This window comes from Pelodiscus sinensis, chromosome 11 (assembly GCF_049634645.1).
Source record: "Pelodiscus sinensis isolate JC-2024 chromosome 11, ASM4963464v1, whole genome shotgun sequence".
Lineage (NCBI taxonomy): Eukaryota > Metazoa > Chordata > Testudines > Trionychidae > Pelodiscus > Pelodiscus sinensis.
In genome coordinates, this window is record NC_134721.1 from 28,144,836 (window position 1) to 28,168,281 (window position 23,446).

Consider the following 23,446-nt stretch of genomic DNA (forward strand, 5'->3'; position numbering starts at 1 on the left):
ATTAACCTTCACTTCGATGGTTCCCTTCCTCACACTCATGTTACTGTTCTTGGTAGTTCCCTTCAAAAAACAGACAAGCTCTGCTCAGTGAAGTTTTCTAAGGATAATTTGACTACTTTCTAAGGCATGTCAGTTAAATAGCATACAGGAAAAAAAGTTGTACAATCAATGCATTGTAGTATTTTAGTTGTTAGAACAGATTAGGTTATATTTTAGGAAACCTTTGTTAGCTTTAGCAATTAGATAACTTCAGAGGCCTGATCCTGCAAACCCTTACTCCTGTGTATAGTTCTTTCATGATGCTACTCACATGAGCAAGAGTTAGTAGGGCTGGTACATAAATTTATTAATAAAGAATTAGAGCGGAAGAGAGACACACCCAGACACACACACTCTACAGGTTCTGTCACAGATAATAATACATGCTAAGTACTTGCTTTTGGTTGGATATTTATGTAAATTTGGAATGGCTTCATCAAGGTCTGTGAAGTTAAAGTGATGTAAATCTGGTGTAAGGAAGCTTGAATAAGCCCTATGTTTTTATGCTGCATACTTGCCATATGATGCAGTATTATAAATGGCACAAACCCGAAAACAACCTTATCATCCACCCTAAAAGATAAAATGACTCTTCAGCACACAGCTGCACTGCTGAATATTACTCATTTTTTGGATGAGAAATTCTTGCATTACAAAGCTATTATTCCTTTCCCAAAACCATGTGTGTGATTTGCCAAACTTGGGTATACTAATTGCTGTCAAAGCTGAGTGGCTATATGAATATTAATGAAAGGTATATTTTTATATTAGCTCTTTTTAACAGGGCTTCTGGGTTTACATGTCAATCTCTTTTTCTGTATAATTCACTGTTCTTTTAATTATTGTCTCTGCCAATTTTTTTGGATCTGTACATTATTGGGCTTTTTGCAACCTGCTGGAAGCATGAAGAAACTCAGATACAATGGGCTGATTAAAACCAAGTATTCCCTTGTTGAATACTGAGGAATACATTCATTACATAGTTCCATGTGTACTGAACTAATCCGGCACAAGAAAAATTAATAGCCTGTCTCTAATGAAATAATTGAAATCCGCCTTTCATACGAACCTTGACAAAATATTTTTTCTGTTGAATGTTACTTGTCCATATTGCCTACCTATATCATTAAAACATTTTCACTCTGGAGGCAACTCAGAAAGTAGCCTAAAGGGGAAGAGTATTATGACAAAGCTTGAATGCTTGGTTTGATATACAGCATTGCCAATATCACACATTCAGCAATTACAATTCAGGCATTCAGAAATCATTAGATTGTTTTTAAAACTATGAGATTTAAAAAGAGAAATGATCTGGATCTTTATTTGCCTTCTGGCTTTTGACCATTTATGGGTAACAATTTCTAACGTCTCCACAACCATAAGGGCTAGAATATTTAAATAAAAGCAGAGATCTTCACTTACTTATATAAATACATGAGTCGGGTCTTTAAGAAAAAAGCCCCAAATATTATGAGTCACGATAAAATTGTGAGATGGCAAACCATCCTGAATACAATAATGATGGCATATTCTGTATTGTACAGGAAGTGCAAATTATGGTCCTCCTTTTTGCCTTTTCTATTATAAGTGAGTAACTACAGAATGTTAATGCTGAAGTAAATAGAGTGCTTGCCTTTTTAATGGATAATTCTTAGCTTAGATTGTCATTATCCTATATGTCTAATGATAAAAAAGTTATACTCATGGTAATGTCCCAAATAATGCTATTTTATGCAGAACTGATGTTGATTCCCATCTGGGAGTCCACACATAAGTTGATATAAGACCATTGTCCAGCATTTTTGCAGTAATTCATTGATTATAGCATATTAGAAAGTAGGATACTGTGTTTTGTTGGGATGATCATTTTCAATACTTAACATTGAATAAAATCAATTAAAAATAGTCAAATTGACATGATGCACTTGTGAGGATTTTACAACAAAAAGTGGGCCCTAAAGGTGCAAAATAAATGTTAATTCCTCTGCAAATGCCCAAATCCATTCTCTGTTTGATAGGCGGGAGCACCCAGAGTCGCAGGTATTCTGACAATTTTTCTGCAGTTGATGTCAGAAAGATCCTATTTTTTGGCTCCTTTGGATGCTAGGAAAGATGCTGTGTTTCCACTGAAAAAGAATTGAGAAGAATGTTTTTTACATACAAGATATTTGTAATGAGCACTTTAACTGTTCATTGCTGAGTTTGTAATCCTATTGAAAGAGCATTCTGAAGGGAGTATGATGCTCAGACTGTTTTTCAGCTCCAAGGGACACAATTCTTTCTTCTTTTCTGAATATACCCTCATCTGGGGTTGTCCCAAAAATTGGGATCCTTTTGAAGGAAAAAGGGACAAAACTGAATGGCTGAAGTCCACATGATTAAACAGTAGTTTTTATTACAATTTTGAACTTTAGAATGTTTACTAGTAAATTTAAATATATTCATTTAAAAAGTATTTGTTCTGAAATAATATAGAATGTTTGTTTTAAATAATAAAGCTTAGAAGTGGTGTGGGGGAAGGATGGAGAGAAACACCCTCCACTATAACACTGAGTCTCTACACTCAGGAGGCTCCCATCAGTGTAAATTTTCCCCAGCAGCACTTGCCAAATTAATGTTTGTTCAGCAGCAGTCTCTCCTTCCCCATTAACCCTTTGTTTCTCTTATTATGCTCCTTCCCTACCAAAACCTTTCATGTTGCCCTATTCTCTACCCCAAATCCCCTCATTCTCTCTTCCCGTAACACTCACTGTCCTCCTTCCCAATCTCTCCTTTCTCCCATAGCCCATCACTTTCTGCATCCTCCCCACTATACCCACTAGCCTTTCTGACCTTTCCTCCCATATCTTCTTTTCTTACTATCCCAAAGCCTCATCACTTCTTCCTCATCTTTACTCTCTCACCTGACACTTGTTTCCAAAGCCTTTTAACTTGTTCTCTTTTCATCAGATTCCTACACTATCCATGTCTCTTTTCTTCTGCACCCATATCCTCTTCCTTCCCTATCCCTCATTTCCACCCCACCCAGAACTGCTTGTCAGAACTCCCGTGTTCTCTTTTCTTAGCTCCGTCTTCCAGGATACCAACCCCTTACTCTCTCAAAATTCTTTACTCACTTTTTCCTTGCAAATATCCAGACTTTTCCAGATCCCTAATTCTCCCTGCCTGCTTACTCAAATACAGGCTCACTCTTCTCCTAATTTATGCTCTCTGCCTTCTTCTCCAAAGTGCTTAGCTCCTGATGCTCAGAATCTCCTGTACCTACCACCTCTTTGTCCCCTCCTTCCCCACAAGAGCTCAGTTCTGCCAAGATGGATCATAGGAGAGGGGAAGACAGAGTAACCTTTAGAGCCAGGAAACTTCACTGTAATTCTCTGTCCCACACTGTCCTTCATTCTTTCAAACTTTATTATTCTCTCAAACATTCTTATACAGATTTACTCCTTGAAGGTTGCCTTCCCCCCCCAGGTTTCCTATCTGTAATAAGGGTGGCACACAGACATGTTCTTTATTTCCTGGAATCAATCACAGTACATGGAACGGGGTGCAAGATGGTCTTGTCATGTGATGGAGGTCAGTATTCACTGACTACTTTGGCAGTTGTTCCCAGGGTTTCACTACTGTCAACCCCAAATGTTCAAAGATTGAATCAGGGTTCAAATCAAGTGGCTTGCAGTGTATGACAAGCTGGATATGTGTCAACAGTGTGCCCTTGTAGCCAAGAAGGCTAATGGCATATTAGGTTGCATTAGGAGGAGCATTGCCAGCAGATCTAGAGAAGTGATTATTCCCCTTTGTTCGGCCCTGGTGAGGCCACATCTGAAATATTATGTCCAGTTCTGGGCCCCCCACTATAGAAAGGATGTGGACACATTGGAGACGGTCCAGCAGAGGGCAACCAAAATGATTAGGGGGCTAGAGCACATGACCTGTGAGGAGAGACTGAGGGATTTGGGTTTGTTTAGTCTGCAGAAGAGAAGAGTGAGGGGGGAATTGATAGCCGCCTTCAACTTCCTGAAGGGAGGTTCCAAAGAAGATGGAGAAAGTCTGTTCTCAGTAGTGACAGATGGCAGAACAAGGAGCAATGGTCTCAAGTTACAGTGGGGGAGGTCTAGGTTGGATATTAGAAAAAACTATTTCACTAGGAGAGTGGTGAAGCACTGGAATGGGTTACCTAGGGAGGTGGTGGAATCTCCATCCCTAGAGGTTTTTAAGTCTCGGCTTCACAAGGCCCTGGCTGGGTTGATTTAGTTGGGATTGGTCCTGCCTTGGGCAGGGGGCTGGACTTGATGACTTCCTGAGGTCTCTTCCAGCTCTATGATTCTAACTTATTTTGTGTTATTTTTATTGCCTTCTGGTTGCTGAGGATTAGGGTACTTTACTTTAAATTTTCAAGCTGGAATTTGCAAACAAGAAGGCAAGAATCTTTTTTTTTTTTTTTTTAAATGGAAGCTGAGATCCTCATGTAGTCTCCTGGTTCCATCAGTTGGTGCTCTAAGGAAAACAAATAATGCAGTTCTTCTTCAAGGAGTCTTCCATTGGATGCTCCACCTTAAGTGTCTGGGCACTGCCTAGTCAAAGATTTTTGGCAACAATGCCCTCTGGTAGGCTGTGCATGCGGAGCAGACGGCACATGCGGTGCCAGTACTGCGCATATGCAGCCAACTGTTTCTTCAGTTCCTTCTCTGCCATCGGCAACGTCTGTTGGAACTGCAGTTATCTCCAGTTTTTTTTCCAAATTCATTAAAGTTTGTTGTTTTTAGTGATGGATTAGTATAATGTTTTTCACAGTTTTAAATAGTTATAATAATTATTGCTAGTTAAAAAAACAATTCTACTTTTTGTTGTTAAGGCTGTTCATTTTGGCAATATTTTCTTCCTGGAATGCCAAGTTCCCAAGGCTTCAAACACTGTCCTGCAGGCTTTCAATCCCTGTTTCTGACGGGCATTTGCAGTATGTCCGGGTGCCTGGGGCAGGCAGATGCCATCGCCCAGTGCCAGCACTGCAAACAACTAATTGCCTGTATGTGCAAGGCCAGGGAGCTGCAACTCAAATGTCTCTCCCTTGAAAACACACTGGCTATGGCTACACTGTGCGTTTTTGTTGCAGAAAATATGCTAATGAGAGACTCATTAGCATAAGTTGCAATTTCGTTAGCATATTTTCTGCTTTTTCTTTTTGAGCAAGGGGTTTTTGCGCAAAAAGAAGCAGTGTAGCCAATTCTGTTTTGTGCAAAAGCCCCACTTTCGAGAGGCATAAGGATCTTGTGCAAAATGGGGTTTTTGTGCGAAATGGTAGTGGCATGGATATATGGTGAGCAAGGAAGGTGTATTGAAATCCATTGTCTTTAATGGAATTGCACCCATTTCTGCTGAGTTTGTATGTTTCATAATAAATTAATGGTTTAATGTGGTTGGCATATGAGCATATCAGATTGGAATTTTATATCACTAATAGTAACCATTTAATTGTTTAACTGGTTAAATGTAATGTTTAACTGCTTAAAGGGGGTCAGGTGAGGGGGCTGCTCCAGCTCCTCCCCTGCTCAGCATGGCCAGGCAGCCACCAATAATTACTATTGGTTAAAATAATCTAAAACGTTAAAAACAAAGGAGGTTGAATATGTTTTGCTTGATTGCATTCATTGTTTTGTTAAGAACGAATACAGTATATTTAACAAATCTTGTTATTGCAAAGTTCCATTTAAACTAAAGAGACTATCTGTGTAAGTTAAGCAGAATATGCCTATCAATTTGGCATAATGCTCATTTTCATTGTATACTAGTGACAATTATGCTGAAGTCTGAATAGTACATTGACAAGAGCAAAAAATATTTAAAATGGCAAGTTCTTAAGTGAATGAAAATGATTTTACCTTATTTGCAGAAACAACCATCTTTATATATTGATCCAGCTTTGATATTTCAGGTATGTCACTAGAAAACTGCTTGTGTGTGCAGTGCAAAATACTCTTTTTGTTCCAATTGCATGAGTCTTTCTTTTCTCTCACTTTAAAAGTGAACCTACATATTTTTTACACTCTACTTTTCATATTTGTACAGGCATTGTCTATTTAATAATTCTTATTTGTATTTCACTTTTTTCCTAATTACTTTTGACTCTCTTGCAATAGCAAGTGCTGTCATAATTGATCTTATAATAAGTGACTATTTATCCCCAAAACCTGTTTTCTTTAAAATTAATAATGAAATTATCTATTCAGAATAGATTTGGCAATATCCTTCTTTTACATAACTTAAATTTGGGGCCTAACCTTAAGGTGACACTAGCTCTTCAATATAAATCTTTTCAGAAAGAAGCAATGATCAAATGCTCATGTATTGACATGAGAAACCTGTGAAACTGAAGCTTCTCTTTCTCAATAGAGAGGGAATAGAAACATACCATGTGATATGTATATTCAATAAAAACTGATCAAGACAAAATGAATTTGCACTTTCAAATATTGAATGCTGACATTAAGCTGTTTGTGAACACTCTAGAGAGTTATTCATAGAAATAGTTTGACGGATAATTTTAAGCAATAAATACATTTGGGAATAGTGACATTGCTGACATTTCATGATAAGAAAGAAGCAAAATGCCTTAAATAAATTATTTCTTGCAGATTATTTGCCCAACTCTTTATTTTACAGAGTGTCAGGCAATATGCTACCAAGCAGTTTTATCATAATGTTCTGGGATATATATGAGTCATTATCACTGGAAACTAATCTGCAGAGTCAGTCTCTTACTACTTTAACATTCCTCACCACAGTTAGGGCAATTCTGTATTAATTTAATACTCTTAATTTATACTTCAAGGCAAAAATTTAACATTGACAGCACCAGGAAAGAAGGAATCCAGCTCTTCTCCCAGGTGAAATCTAGGACTGCACTATTAGATAGGGTCATTCATGGGGGAGGAGAGATGCCTCTTCCTCTGAAGCATTAGGTATTGGCAACTGTTGGAAGCAGCTTACTAATTATGATTCATAGCAAAGGTGAAAGTAACCAGTGCATCCCAGTGTGCTGCATGTGTAAGAAAGAGGCCAGTGCTCTGCTGCTACTGAAGGCATGAGCTCCCAACTGGGCTCTCGCTGGCTCCAGGGCTCCCATCCTGTCCTGCTGTCCTGCGTTGGTGAGACACAGCACAGGCACATTCTGTCCCTGTGGTGTGTGGCTCCTGGGGGGAAAGGGAAGGGAGCTGCAGTGGGTCTTTGCGTGCCACCGCTGTTGCCTGTATGCAATGCCCCCAGAGCCACAGCTCCCTTTGGTCAGGAACAGGGACAGTATGGGGCAGGGACCCGGTAACCAAATGGAGCTGGCACTGTCCCAGCCCTGAGCCTTCCCCCCCGACACACTTCTATACCCTCCCAGCCCCCTGCCCTGAGCCCTCCACCCCCTGCCCTGACTCCTGCACCCCCCACCCCACTACCCAACCCCCTGTCCTAAGTCCCCTTTACTCCCTCCTAGACCTTGCAGGCTCCTGCTCTGAGTCCCCCGTCCTCGCCCAACTGCCTTTTGGTGACAAAACAGTAAGAGCATTTGCACTGCAATGTAATGTTTGTTGGGAAAATCACCCAGTTTTAGCGAAAAAAATCTTCCATCCCTGTGAAATACTTTTGTCTTTTCTCCTCCCTTTCCTGTTGACTAAGAGCCAGTGTGGACTCTGCTGTTTGTTTTGTTGAGAGACCTGGCTTCCACCAGTCTCCCACAATGCCTGCCCTAATGGCTGTGCTCAATATTTAGTTCTCTTCTGTCCTGAAACAAAAAACAGGATTGTGTAGCACTTTAAAGACTAACAAGATGGTTTATTAGGTGATGAGCTGTTGTGGGCCAGACCCACTTCCTCAGATCAAATAGTGGAAAAAAATTGTCACAACCATATATACCAAAGGATACAGTTAAAAAAATGAACACATATGAAAAGGACAAATCAAATTTCAGAACAGAAGGGGAATGGGGGGGGGGCGGGGAAATGTCTGTGAGCTAATGATATTAGAGGTGATAATTGGGGAAGCTATCTTTGTAATGGGTAAGATAATTAGAGTCTTTATTCAAACTTAGGTGTAAAGTGTTGAATTTAAGCATGAATGACAGTTCAGAGGATTCTCTTTCAAGTGTAGTCTTAAAAGGCCTTTGAAGCAGAATGCAGGTAATCAAGTCGTTGAGACAATGTCCTTTCTGGTTGAAATGGCAAGAAACTGTTTTTTCTTTGTGATCCTGTCTAATATCTGTTTTGTGGGCATTGATCCTTTGGCGAAGTGTCTGAGACATTTGTCCAATGTACAAGCAGACAAACACTTTCGGCACATGATAGCATAAATTATATTTCTGGATGCGCAGGAATATGTGTTCTTGATCTTATAACTCACTTGGTTAGGTCCAATAATGGTATCAGCAGAGTGAATATGTGGACAAAGCTAACAATGGGGTTTGTTGCAAGGGAAGGTACCAGGCTTGGTATTAGTGTGATATGTCCTGTGGTTGTTGGTAAGAATCGTCTTGAAGTTAGGTGGTTGTCTATAGGAGACTATAGGTCTGTCTCCCAGAGCCTCTTGGAGTTTAGTATCCTGTGCCAGTATAGGCTGTAGTTTATTGATAATGTGTTGGATAGGTTTAAGTTGGGGGTTGTAGGTGATGACAAGTGGTGTTCTATTGTTGGTTTTCTTGGGTCTTGTCATCATCTACAGCCCCCAACTTAAACCTGTCCAACACATTATCAATAAACTACAGCCTATACTGTTTGCAGAAGAGCAAACACACTCTTTCAGGAAGCCCTGTATACTTCGTTTCATGAGGCATAAGGGCTCCACTGAAAAAGGAGGCTTTTCCGCCATTTGGCTCCATCTGGATGGGGCCAAATGATAGAAAAGCCTCTTCCAAAAGAAAAAAAAAGGCAGAAAAAGCTACGCAAAATGCAGAGTGATTTTTGCATAGCTTTTTCTGCAAAAACGCTGCAGTCTAGACTTAGCCTGAGTGAACTGCTCCGTTTGGGGAGCAAAGAGCAAATCATTGGAATGCTTCTCTTCTGTCCTTTATTAAGAACACAATGGCAGGCAGACTGCTGCTGCAGGGAGAGGACTGAAGAGACTGCTGCGCTGCTTTGACATTCCTTAGCCCAGAGAGCTCACAGAATTGAGGGAATCCCAAGAAGCACAGGAATCGGCTCTGCCTTCCCACAACACTGCACTGTGGGATCTTACCTACATAGAGCAAATCAGTCTGTTGACAGGGTGCTAGCAATGTGTCAATGAAAAGTCAACAATGAGAGGCAGAAAAACTGGTTTGACCATTTTTACTTTTAGTGGCTTTTGCATTTCAGCAGCACTTTTGTTGCTAAATAATCCTAATGTAGACATAATTCTAATAGTGTTACACTTCTTCCTTCATCTTACTGTAGCCAAACCTTTTGTCTTTGTAATTCAAGCACCAAGTTCTGTGACTATCTACACCAACAACATTCCGACAGTCCCAGACTGTAAGTAAACCACAGAGCTTTGGGCTTGAAGAAGATACTGCATCTCAGTACTCAATGTGCAGTGAAAGAGGTGCCAGTATTCAAGCAATTTTTAAAAAATTTATAATTGATGCAGGTTGGCACAAATGCGCTGCATATGCTCTTTTTTCCAGGTTGTTAGATTGTTAGACTAAGGGTATGTCTACTCTACCACGTTTGGAAAGGAAACTTATATCGATACACAGAAATCTAAAAAAACCAAAAACGGCGAGGAGTCCTGTGACACCTTATAGACTAACTGAAGTGTTGGAGCATAAGCTTTCGTGGGCAAAGACCCACTTTGTCAGGTGCATGGGTCTTTGTCGTGCATCTGACAAAGTGGGTCTTTGCCCACGAAAGCTTATGCTCCAACACTTCAGTTAGTCTATAAGGTGCCACTGGACTCCTCGCCACTTTTGCAGATTCAGACTAACACGGCTACCCCTCTGATACTAAAAAAAAAAAGTTGCCAAAACATGTTTATACTTGCTCCCTCTGTTGACAGATTGTGTCCATGTCTTTAGCTACCCCATCAACAGTGGGAGCAATGTGCTGTGGATATGTAAGCTGGGCAAGGGGATGGCTCACTTGCTAGAACAGGCTTCTGTGTACCAGGAAAATCTTGCATTTGAGGGGCAGGTGGAGGGAGAGAGAGAATGTGTGTGTACAGGCAGTCCCCGGGTTACGTACAAGATAGGGACTGTAGGTTTGTTCTTAAGTTGAATTTGTATGTAAGTCGGAACTGGTACATATTGTAGGGGAAACTCTAGCCAAACATTTCTCCAGAGCTCAGTTTTATTCTCCCACACCTCACTTCCCTCAGTCCTTTATTCTCAAGCTGAGGTGTCTGCTGAGAAAAGCCGCTCTGCATCTCCCTGGTCTGCTGGGGGGGGGCGCTACCTTTGTGTCTCCCTGGTCTGCTGGGGGGAAGCAGCTAGTGCGGGGTTGCCTCACCCCGTTTGTAAGTAGGGATCTGATGTAAGTCGGATCCATGTAACCCGGGGACTGCCTGTATATATGTAGTGGGGAGGAGCTGCATATTGTAATAGCTTCCACTAGGTGCTCCCCCTGTGCTGCCTTAGCTCCTTTGACTGGTGCAGTGGGAGAATAGGTTTGTGGGGTTACTTTAAAACTTGCACATCTTTGAGGTTTCTAATTGTACTATTCCTGTGAGAATCTGTTGGTCGTTGCTCAAAAGCAAATGTTTTGTGTGTTCCCATATAAGCACAAGATGGCTCTTCTGTGGGTTAACCTTTCTTTTGTGCATCTGTGGAGGCCTAGGTACAATCGAGACCTCAACATTTTGCACTAATTGCTTGGCAATAAGGAGTTAGGCCTGGAAGTGGAGACTAAAAATATAGGTATATCATATAGGAATTTAGTTATATAATTCTCATTTTCTTCTTTTCCACCAATCTGTCTATACTCTGAATTAAGTTAGCCAAATTATAGGTAACTATCACAGAGCAAGCCAAAGAAGATATTGTTCTAGAGACAGAATCTCTCCCATCTAACTGCTACCTGGTTATTTATTACCAATAAAGGAAATAAAGGCATTCCATTAATTCCTTGGTTCTGCAAATCATTATTGATTACAGGAATAAAAGTTAACAATATTGCAAAGCAAAACAATGATGATCAGAAAAATAAATTAATTTACATCCCTTTATTATTTTAGTTCTTGAATTTGTAATGATAGTTGGTGTAATTCAAAAGGTTCAAAGTTTCATTGTGGGTTAATAATCAGAAGTTCAGAGGCTGGCCATATCCTGATGATAGGCTTTATTATCATGCAAAAATTTGGGTGCTGATAACTTCATCCAGACTGTCGAAGTAATCAGTTAGGGTGGCCAGGCTCCCAGGATTTGCCTGGAACATCCAGTAGAAAAAGGATCCTGGTGGCGTGGGGCACTGCTGACCAGGTTGTCCTGTTGTTGGCACAGCAGGGCTAAGGCAGGCTCCCTATCTGCCCTGACTTCACACAGCTCATAGGTATATAAGGGGCCAGAGAGGCTTTGTCTATTGATCCTGCCTCCAGCACTGGTTCTTCAGCACCCTTTGGCTGGGAACCACAAGCAGTGAGAGTTGTGGGGGTGGTGCTTTTGGGGGTGGGCAGCACACTGAGCTTCCCTCACCCCCTGCCTAGGAGCCACAGGGATCTATATGCCATTTCCTGGTCGCCTGGAGCTTGCATACCCCCATACCCCAATACCCTTTCTGAACCCCAAACTCCTTTCCATACCTTGAGCTCTTGGCCTCAGGCTGAAGTCCTGCACCCCAAACTTATTGGTTTTGGCCACACCAAAGAGTCCACCCTCTCTCATGCCAACCCTTATCCCCAGCCACGCCCCAGCGCCTGCACCCCCAGCCATAGCCCTCACCGCCTCATACACCAACTCCTGCCTCAGCCATGTGAAAATGAGGCGGGGATGGAGTGTACAGGCAGGGCCTTTTGAAAGGCATGGGACAGGCTCTTGGAAAGGTGTGAGGCTTTGTGCTATTTGAATGTTGGCAACCCTACGTAGGAATAACCTTTATTTAATATCTCAGGACCTCAGCTTCTGGCTAACAGACAGGATAGTCAGCTAAAAACAGAAACAAAATTATATTTTATGACAGTTTCAAATTTAGTTTGCCTTGGGGGGGGGGGGGAAGGTTTGGTTCAGCTTTTATTTTATTCAAGAAAAAATGAGATGAAAATCCTGACTCTACCTGCCATTGACTTCACCGGGCCAAGGATTTTATCCCAGTTTCTAATTTGTCATGGTTACTTTGTATTCTTTCATTTAATTTCTCTGTGCTTGATTCATGTAGAATTTGTTCCCTAATAAATGTTTGAAAACAGATTGCTTACTGAGTCATTTTGCTACAGTGTTTCAAAGTGAAGGTTGTGTGATAAAGTACAAATCCTAATGATTTCTATCCATCCACAAGTGGATAGCTGTTTCAGTTTCCAGACAACAAATTAAAATGACAGCTGAATCACTAGATTTTTTTCATTGTTGTACAGGCACAAAATGGTAACCAGTATATGAGGTGGCATAGGAAGTGGCATTTCTGTTGAATATTAACTTGGTTACATACAGTTTGCAATGTTCTTTGAGAATGTCGGATGAGAAGTATATATTCTACCTGTTGGCTTTTATATGCATATACCAGTGGAGGAAATGGACATAAATAGACTACTTATTTCTCAAAATAGCAGGACAGAATTGTAACCTTATGTTTAAGAGACCCCTATATTGAGAGTCCAGCCAGCTCATGATGACCCTAAGTAGTTGGCAGAAAGTATAAGGTATTTCCAGGTACATATGGGTATGTTTTCCCCATCTATTGTACTTCTTTTGTATGCCTTCTAAAAGAGCAGGAATTTGCCCAGATTGAGCATAAGCATCAAAATAGATGCTTAAATAAATAATAGATGCTAAAATAAAATGATGTATCATGCGTGTGGGAGCAGAAATCCAAATCCTTTTTTCCATTAAGTCAACGTTAATGGAATTATCCAGGATTTTCATTAGTATGTAGGTGCTAGAACTATGGGTGTGGGGGTGCCACTGCATCCCCTGGATTGAAGTGTTTTCCATTATATACAGGGCTTACAGTTCTTCAATAAGAGCAGAATTTGTCCAGTTTTTTTGTGCTGGTGCATTATTGTATTACATTGCTACAAATACTGTGTTTTTAACAATCAGGTTTCATAAAATAACACATACTCTCTTACGTTTTTAATCCAGGACACAAAAATAGCTTCTCTTGAGCGCAATTTAAGAGATCTTGAAGATGAAATACAGATGTTAAAAACAAATGGAGTTCTGAATATAGAGGACCGAGAAGAAGAGATCAAACAAATAGAGGTTTACAAGAGTCACTCAAAGTTCATGAAAACTAAGGTACAGTCTATTAATAAAATAGTTAATGGTATTAAAATAATGTGAACAGAAGCTTTAATTGGACTCTTCAATTTAAGGAGTCCTCTGTGAATTTGCTTATGGTATATCTGCGGTATTTGGCACTGGATGGAGTTGCTGCAAGAACCTTTTTTCGATTAAAATCAGCATTTGCAAGTATTGATTCAGGAGAGGTAGAGAGGAGGCCAATCCATCACACTTAATCTGCAAAAACATTAATCAATGTACTATATTTCTCATGCTTTATGCTGTTTCTTTTGTTTCTTTCCCTCAAATCTTATATATGATCTCTTCATTTTCTCTTTTTTCAGCTTTATAACTCCCACTGTCACTGCCTGAAATTGCTTTATGACTTTATTTGTTTTCCATTTTGAGCTACAGTATTTATATACCAGTTTTAATTGTTAATGTTTTCATTATCTTGGTAGTGATATTGTGGTTAGTACTGTTGGGCTGTAACTGTTGCTGAGTTTTTTTTTTCCCCTTTGTAAGTGTGTTACATGTACAGTGTTTTAAACTTTTCATTTTTAATGTTAATAGTTTCCACTTACATGCTCCCTTTCACTTAAGAATTTCAAAACATGATATAAAGGTTTATACGTATTATAATACATTTACAGATAGCAAAAGACTAATTGTGTTGGCTAAGGTCACTCACCAGTTAGAAGCAAAGTTTGGAATAGAACCCCAGGGACCTAACTCCTAGACTCACTAAATAATACTGCTACTCAGTTATTTGAAAATTATCAGACAAATTTAACACCTAACTTTTGATGCCAGCTGCACATTTTTACCATACTTAATTTATATTTGTTTAGCTGCCATGTAGTTAAAGAGCAGCCCCAACTTTTTATCGTTTGTACTTTCAGTTTACTTTTTGTGATTCGTTTTTCTCATTTGATTAATTTTTAAAAGGTTTTTAAAATACCAGCTATGATAAGTTTATTCCAGAATTTGTGCTCCTGATTATATTCTTGTTTGTTATAAAATAATGAGATATTGACATGAGACCAGCTTCTATAGTACAGGTGTACAGTGAGCCAATTTTTAAAGTGGAAAAATGAGGACAGCAGTGACCAAGGAGGGAGAAATGAAACTTTCACATAGATGAAAGGGGGAAGGAGGCATTTTACTAATAAGATCCTTTAAGATGAGAATGACTGGGGAGGGGAATGTAGGAGAGAAAGGGCAGCCAGCTGACTGTTTATAATGAAGCTGAAACTTTGACCATGATAAAGAGTGCTAGTCGAAGCACCTTAGCAATTTTGATTGTGAAGCTACTTTTTCTCTTGATTTAGTTGTATTCATTCCTTCTCATACATCTATTTTTATGTGAAATTTTGTGGAGCTGATAATTTTGAATTGAAAATTGGAAAAGCCACTTCTGTGCTTAAATTAGTAGTTTGGGATTTGAAAAAGCTGCTTGAGGGGGTGATCAATGTCTTTGGAGCCCACATGGTCTGCTGGAATCACAGAAACATAGAAATGTTGGACTGGAAGTGATCTTGAAAGGTCATTTAGTCCAGTCTCCTGCATTGAGGCAGAACTAACTGTTCTAGACTATACCTGACAGGGATTTGTTTGACTTGTTCATAAAACCTGATCTGGTCCACCAAGCCACCTTACTGGGACCCTTAAGGACAGCGCAGTGGCAGCCACTTTAAATGTGACTAATCTATTCTGGGAGCAAGGAGGGAGGCTTTGGGCTCTGCCCTGTCCCTCACCAAAATCTCTCAGCTCCCATTGGCCAGTTTCTGATGTATAGTAGCTGAGAGATTTTGCTGGTGGCAGGGGCAGCCAATGAAGCCTTCTCTATCCTCCCCACTCCTTCACCCTGCATGGAGCAGAGCCATGTGGAGCAGCTTGTGACTGCAGCCTTCAGGTTCTTCAGGGCTGCTGACTGGAAGATGCCTAGGTAAGCCCCTCCCAGACAGAGTCTGCCTCTGGCACTCCTACCCTCTCTTGCCCCCAACTACCTTCCCCAGGCCACCACCCAAACTCTGTGTACCCATTTTCCCCAGGTCACAACTCCCTCCCAGACTCTGTACTCTCTCCTGCACCCTTCCCCCAGGCCAGAATTTTCTCTTTCACCCATGCCCCTATCTGACAGTCCATCCCATTCCCCTGCCACAAGCCATCATCTAAAACCTCTGCACCCCCTTCACCCAGGTCACAACTCCCTCCAAGATTCTGTACCCCCTCCTAGAGCCCCTCCCTCAGGCCAGAATCCTGTGCTACACCCATACTCCTTCCTGGACTCTGCACCCCAAACCTCTGCCCCAGATCACAACCCTCCACTTCACCCAAACTCCTTCTCCGACTCCACACCCCCTCCTGCACCACAGTCTCCTACTCCAAACTCCATTCTGCACCTAACATCTGTTCCAGATCCCACACCCCACTGGTAGAAATTCAGCCCTTGAGCATTTGCCAGAATCTTGGAGTGGCTCTCATTAAAAATTATTGCCCACTCCTGATCTCAGCAGCTGATATAAGCCAGGGTGAGCGGGGCAGTTGTCCCGGGCCCCACGCGTCAATAGGCTCCGCGCCAGCCCCGCTCACCCTGCCGTATATCTGCTGCTGCTGCCCTTACCTGCTGGAGCTGCCTCCGCCACTGCCTTTCACTGCGAATCCACAAGTGACTCCGTTAGCCAGTGGTGCGCACGGCAGCAGCTCGTTGCCATGGAGGCAAAGGGCGATGCCTGGCCATTGCGCCCGGGTATCCTGCTTCTCCACCCTCCTGCCCCGCCCAGAGAGAGGCTGGGGGTGGCGTGGTCTCTCCCCCAGGGGGAGCCCAGACCCCTTTCCTGCCATGCCCGGGGGTAGAGCAACCCGCCCGCCAGGGAGACCCCATCTCCTCCCGCCAGTCCCCACCTTCCCCCACTCGTGGGCACAGCGCGATCCAGCTCCACAGACATCACCCCCCCCCCCACAAACACACACGTCCCTGTGAGCAGGGGGAGTTGCCAGCTGCCCCCGCCCAGCCAGGAGCTGTTCGAGAGGCTGAAATGGTTATTTTGGCTTGTCTGAGTCAGACACCCCTGCCCGCTGGTCCTCCCTATGGCCCATCTGTGCGCCATCTTCCACTTAGCCACACCCTGCCTGCCCCCCAACCCGAGTAACCACATGCTGCCTGCCCCCCAAATCCCAACACCTACTGCTGCCTGGCCCCCAAGTCCCAACAGCCATATGCTGACTCCCCCCAACACCCAACGTTGCCTGCTCCCCCAAGTCTCAACACCCACACTGCACCTGGCCCCCACAAGTCCTAATACTGCCTGGCTGCGGAACACCCAACATTGCTTGGCAAATACCAGCCATGGGCAGCCAAAGAGAATCTACTGTGAGCCAGGAGCGTTTTGTACGTCTTTCGATTATAACAATTGAAAACAACCTGTGTAAAGAAATGGACTTTACTGACATAATTGAAGAATGTGCTGCCAAAAGAGCTAGACAGCTATAGTAGACTTAAATACAAATTAAAATGTTTAATTAGTAATGTAGAATTTAGTTTAAGAATTAATTACAATATAATTAAAATAAAAATTATCCAACTAAATTAAGTTTCTATCAAATTTACCCAATTCACATTTAATATGAAAAATAGCCTTCAATTTGCGCATTTGATGCCTTTTTTCTATTTTGTCTCTAAAGGGGGGCCCCGCAAAACTCTCATCTGTTCCTGCCTGATCTAGGTTATATTTTCCTAATTTATTCGTGAGAAATTCCTGAGACCCTGTCAATATCCTTACTGAAGTCAAGAGAGATCACATCTACTGCTTCCCATGATCTGCAAGGCTTGTTACCCTGTCAGAGAAGGACATTATATTGATTTGATGTGATTTGTTGACAAATCCATGCTTGAGTATTGCTCATCTTATTTTCTTCTAGGCGCTTACAATTAAATTATTTGCCCCATGATCTTACTGGGTACAAAAGTCCAGGTGACTGCTCTATAATTTATTGGCTTTTTTATATCACTTTTTTTGCCCTTTTCCACTGTGACTTCTCCCATCTTCCATGAGTTCTCCAGGTTAATGTTAATGGCTCAGAGATCTCTTCAGCCAGTTCCTTAAGTATTTTAGGATATATACCACCAGGCCCTGCCAAGTTAAAGACACCTGATTTGTCTGAGTAAATATTAACTTGTTCTTTTTCTATTTTATCCTCCAATCCTAATCCATTTAGATTGGTCACGATATTAGTTGTCTAATCACTGCTAAATTTTTCTTGAAAATTGAAACAAAAAAGGGTGCATAAATCTTTAGCCATTGGCGTGTTTTCTGTTACTGTCTTTTCCTCCTCATTCAGTAATAGACCTATCTTGTCCATGGTTTTTCTCATATTTGTAAAATTTTTCTTGCTACATTTTATGTCCCTAACTAGTTTAATCTTGTTCCTTGTCTTGGCCTTTGAGAACAAGTTGGAATTAATAGGCCCTAAAACCTATTCTTATGTTTGCCACTTATTAACTTGCTGATTTTAGCAATCTTACGCTTATGTAACACTTGACAAACATTATTTGGTTAGGTCATATTAAAGATGTAAAATTCCGTTTAATTGGTTTACTGCTTAAATGTAATATTTAATTAGTTCACTGAGTAAAGAGGGAGTAGGTGGAGGCGGGGGGGTGCTCCAGCCCAGCTGGCTTGGAGTGCCCCCCAACCAAGGATAGTGGCTGCTTCAGCCAGAAACCCCTGCCTGTGGCATGTTCTGGCCGAGCAGGAGTGCTCCTGCTTGTAGTATACCCAAGATGAGCCCGTTGTAGACTGGCTGCTCCCACTGGGCTGGAGTACCCACGGCCCATGGCAGGCCATGCAGTGCTGGAGCAACAGCTGGCCATGGTGGGCAGGGAGCTGCTCCAGTTCCCATCAGTTAACCAGAAGTGGTAAACCTTACCCATTAATGGTGAGGCTTACCAATTAACCATTCACATCCTGAGGTCATATACCAGTGTTTAAAGTAGGAAAAAATTATGCCATTGGCAGGGGGATGAATTGAGATTGTGAGATTATGCAATATATCTAAAGTCATAGGATCATAGAATACTATAACTGAAAGGGACCTCAAGAGGTCATTAAATCCAGTGCCCTGCTCTCACAACAGGACCAAACATCCTTGATAAATGTTTATCTAACCTGCTTTTAAATATCTCCAGTGAATGAGATTCCACAATATCTCTAGGCAGTTTATTCAAGTACTTAACCCTGACAGTTAGGAAGTTCTTCTTCGAGTGGCCCCGTGGGTGCTCCACTCTAGGTGTCGGGTCTCGTCCCGGCGCCGCGGCTCGGAGACTTTTCATAGCTGTGCTCTGCCGGCTCGCGCATGTGTGGTTCCCTAGGAAAGCGTTTGCGCCTTTTATCAGTCGCACGCGAGCTGGCAACCGTCAGTTCCTCTCAACCGCCTCAGGTCGCAGTTGGAGCTCCCTGATCTCTTCTTCAGTTATGGTTTTAGATAGTTGTTTACCTGTAAATAGTTAAAAATTTGAGTGTTAGCTGTGTTCCTATTACTTGTTACGTGTTCTCTTGTTTAAAAAAAAAGTTTTCTTTCAAACCCGCTTTTCACTCAGAAGCGGTGCGGTAAAGCGCTAGACTGTGAAACTGACTACCCACAGCGGGGGTTACAGCTGGGATCAGTTTTTCGTTTAACTCTGCTGACAATGCCAGGATCAACTGGTTTTAAAAAATGTTCAGTGTGCCGTAAAGCCATGCCAACGGCTGACGGCCATGACACGTGTATTAGGTGCCTGGGGGAGACTCATGTCCCTGACAAGTGCACCCATTGCCGTAAATTAACTTCAAGAGCCCAGAGGGAGCAGGAAATGAAGATAAGGATGCTAATGTTTGGCAAGGCGTTGCAGCCTGATCCTATCCCTCCGGCAGCCACAAAAACCTCTCGTCACAAGAGGAGAGCAGCTTCTCCGGGACCGGCTGGCTCCAGAGCGTCAAAGCCGTCCCCGACGCACTCCCTCCCTGCGGCAGTCTCAACCCCGGCAGCGGCTTCTAAAGTGAACCCCGGGGGGTCCGGACAACTTGCTGGGGCTGGCATAAGAGAGCCCCCACCATCCGGAGGGAGAGCGTCTTCAGCGCCGATACCGGGAGCGGCGGCCGCAGCTGACCAGCAAGCCTGCACCGGCTTCAGCCGCGCGCTCGTTGAAATTGACGAGCGCGCCTGCGCCGCAATTGACCAGTCTCCCAGCACCAGCTTCAGCAGCTTCTGCAGCACCCAGCGGATCGGCGCCTATTTCACTGGCCCCGGAGGTGACGTCGGCACCGTCTTCTCCAGCACCGAGACCTGAGGCAGGACACGCCAGTGCCTCAGACTCGGCACCATTGCTAACCCCGGCACCGGGGGCCCTGCTGGCACCGACACCAGATCAGCAGCAGCTGACCTCTCCGGCACCGTCTCACCTTCACCCGGTGCCTGGTTCCCCTGTGCTTCGGGCTAGGGATGAAACTTCAACATATAGGAAGTCATTGTCAAAGACCCATCATAGGGACAGGTCTCTTTCCCCGTCTGCTTCACCAAAAAGGCGAAGTCGCTATCACAGCTATTTTTCCCCCTCGAAGATTAGGTACAGCCGGCACGATTATAGGGACACGGTGTATTTAGATGTACATCGGTCCCATTCGCGATCCCGGTCGCCCTCCCGTCTCTCGAGGTACAGATCGGTGAGGCGCTCTCCATGCCATATCTATTATATCCAGCATGGTAGCGCACGTTCTTCTCGATACCCCTCTCCATCACGCTCTGAACGTTACTGTGAGCACTATCAGAGATCATACGACGATCATCCCCAGCGTCACCATTCACCACCATCGCATAGGGGATCTTCTTACATCTGCCAATCACCATTAGCGGAATACTTACCTCATCGATCACAACCACTGCGCTCACCTTCTCCAACAATCCAGTTAGCCCAATCCGAACCAGAGGAGGGTCAGTTATCGGAAACGGAGGACCCTAAGATGGAAGCTTCCCCAGCAGACTGCCCATCGTTTTCCCCAGATGAAGCGATTTGCCCAGTTGAAATCTCCCCACCGGATGATCTGAAACATTTTCAGGATCTCTTCAAACGAGCGGCAGACACGCAGGGCATACAGCTAGCAGATGTGCCTGTTAAGAAACATTGCCTTTTGAAGAACCTCCGCCCACAACAACGTGCGAAAGTTGCGTTGCCAATCGATGAGGTGATTATGGAAGTGGCGGATGAGATCTGGCAAACCCCAACATCGGTTGCACCTACAAGTAAAAAAGCTGATAGAAAATATTTTGTTCCAGCAAAGGGGTTGGACTTTTTATTCAATCACCCCCAACCTAATTCACTGGTAGTAGACGCAGCGCAACGTAGGGGCAAGGTGCCACAGTACAGAAATACCCTTTCGGACAAGGACATTAAAAAATTGGATATTTTTTGGGGGAAAGTCTATTCCTCAGCTACACTTTTACTTTGCATTGCAAATTACTCAGCCCATTTGTCGAACCATAATTTCGATAATTACTCCAAACTAGCAGATTTGTTGCACCATCTCCCAGACACCAAGAAACCACTCCTGAAAGCAATAGTACAGGAGGGGTACGCGTCATGTAGCGCTGCACTTCAGATTGCTATGGATGTGGCTGACACAGCAGCTCAGGCCGCTGCGACTGGTATCGCCATGAGGAGATCATCTTGGCTTTTGTCAGCAGGGGCGCCGAAGGAGTTGCAAAGCAAAGTTGAGGATCTGCCCTTTGACAAACTTAAACTTTTTGCGGCAAACACTGATGAGGTCCTCCACTCGGGAAAAGACTCACGCACCACGCTACGTACACTGGGGATGTACACACCTTCCTTCAAACGTAGGCGTTATTTCCCTTACCAACGGAGATATGACTTCAATTTTGCTAGACAGCAATCACGTCCTTTTGACAACCAGCGTCCTAGACAGCGCCCCCAGCGCAAGTGACCACAGCAGAACCGTTCGGGAAGTCAGCAGTTGACTAAGCAACAGATTTGACTTGCTTGTCGAGGATGCAAACCAATTGCCCATAGTCAATACGGAAGCTCATCATCTTTTTCACCATTGTCTACGCTCTTTTTACCACCACAAGTCTACGATCACCACAGACAGATGGGTGCTAGAGGTAGTTCAATCCGGCCTCTCCATCCCTTTTCTCTCTATTCCCTCTACCACTCCCCCCTCCCCGTCCCTCTTCAGGGACCCCTCTCACGAGAAACTGTTGGAACAAGAAGTTCAATGTTTGCTCACCATCGGGGCGATAGAGTTCCCAAGCAGTTTTGGGGAAAAGGTTTTTACTCCCGATATTTCCTCATACCAAAGAAGTCGGGAGGATGGAGACCCATCCTGGACCTTCGAAAGCTAAACCGGCATCTTCGGAAGCAGCGTTTCAAGATGGTAACCTTATCAACCATTCTTCTGTCATTGAACAAAAAGGATTGGTTTGCAGTCCTCGACTTGCAAGACGCTTATTTCCACGTAGAAATTCACGTGGCACACAGACATTTCCTTCTTTTCCGATTGGGGAGCGAGCATTACCAGTACAGGGTCCTACCATTCGGCCTGGCATGTGCTCCCAGGGTTTTCACCAAGATGTTAGCAGTAGTCGCGGCCCACCTACGCAAACTAGGGGTGACAATATTCCCCTACTTAGACGATTGTCTTCTCAGGGGTACGACCTATATGGAAACATGTCATATGGTTCGGACAGTAGCCGACGAATTTGCTACTCTGGGTCTACTCATAAACTTGAAGAAGTCAACACTAGTTCCATCCCAAAATCTCATGTTCATAGGTGTGCGCCTTGATTCAGCTATGGCGCGCGCATATTTACCGATGGAACGTTTTATAATAATCAAAGAATTGATACAGTGGTCCACGCTCCAACAATTCCCACACGCGTCTGTCTACAGCTGTTGGGGCATATGGCTGCTGCCACCATCGTAGTGCGCAACGCAAGGTTACGTTTTCGTTGCCTCCAGCACTGGTTAGCCACGGTTTACATCCCGTCAAGGCACAGTGTCCACAGACCGGTAGTGGTACCACAGTATGTCCGAGAATCCCTGCAGTGGTGGACCAACCCGACCAATCTTCTCACGGGCGTCCCATTTCATCGCCCTCAACCTACTACACAGATAACTACAGATGCCTCCCTCATAGGCTGGGGAGCTCACATGGGCAATTCCACGGTCCAGGGACGTTGGTCGCCACGAGAAATGCTACTGCACATCAATCTGCTCGAGTTGAGAGCGGTGCGGCATGCCTGCAAGCATTTTCAGTCACACATTCAAAATACAACAACCAGGATTTTAACGGACAACATGGCAACTATGTTTTATATAAACAAGCAAGGAGGTGCCCGATCCCGCTCTCTCTGCGCAGAGAGCATCCGTTTATGGAATTGGTGTATTGCCAGCAACACTGTTCTAACAGCTTCCTACTTGCCGGGTGTCGACAGTTTAGTAGCGGACTCTCTCAGCAGGCGTTTTCCACAGGACCACGAGTGGGAGATTCGCACGGATGTACTGAATCGTATTTTCGCTCTATGGGGATTTCCAACGATAGATCTGTTTGCGACAGAACTCAATTTGAAATCTCCCAATTATTGTTCGAGAGCCGGAATAGGACGCCACTCGCTGGGGGACGCCTTCCTTCTCCACTGGGGGACGGCACTACTGTACGCTTTCCCACTGGCAGTATTAATTCCCAGGGTTCTCGAAAAGATCAATGTAGACAAAGCTCGGGTAATCCTTCTAGCGCCGGCATGGGCTCGTCAGCCTTGGTTTTCAATGCTCCACCAGATGTCAGTGAAAACGCCATATCCTCTACCTTCTCTTCCGAATCTGTTGACCCAGGACAACGGATCCATCAGTCATCCGCGACCAGAGGTTCTACACCTCACTGCGTGGATGCTGGCTGGTTTACCGACTCTGAGCAATCCTGCTCTCAGCGAGTCAAGCAAGTGTTGATGCACAGTCGAAAACAATCTACATGA

At 43.5% G+C, this 23,446-nt stretch overlaps 1 protein-coding gene across 3 annotated transcripts in view; it reads left to right on the plus strand.

The window, feature by feature from the left end:
* Positions 1–23,446, plus strand: part of ERC2 (ELKS/RAB6-interacting/CAST family member 2) — a 1,112,164-nt gene that overhangs the window by 298,915 nt on the left and 789,803 nt on the right. For 2 of the 3 annotated variants that reach the window (XM_075938890.1, XM_075938891.1), the window contains exon 6: positions 13,280–13,435. In XM_075938890.1, the coding sequence (XP_075795005.1) occupies positions 13,280–13,435 (156 nt within the window). Of the gene's footprint in view, positions 1–5,926; positions 5,969–13,279; positions 13,436–23,446 lie in introns of all 3 variants that reach the window. The other variant, XM_075938889.1, reaches the window with a different exon arrangement.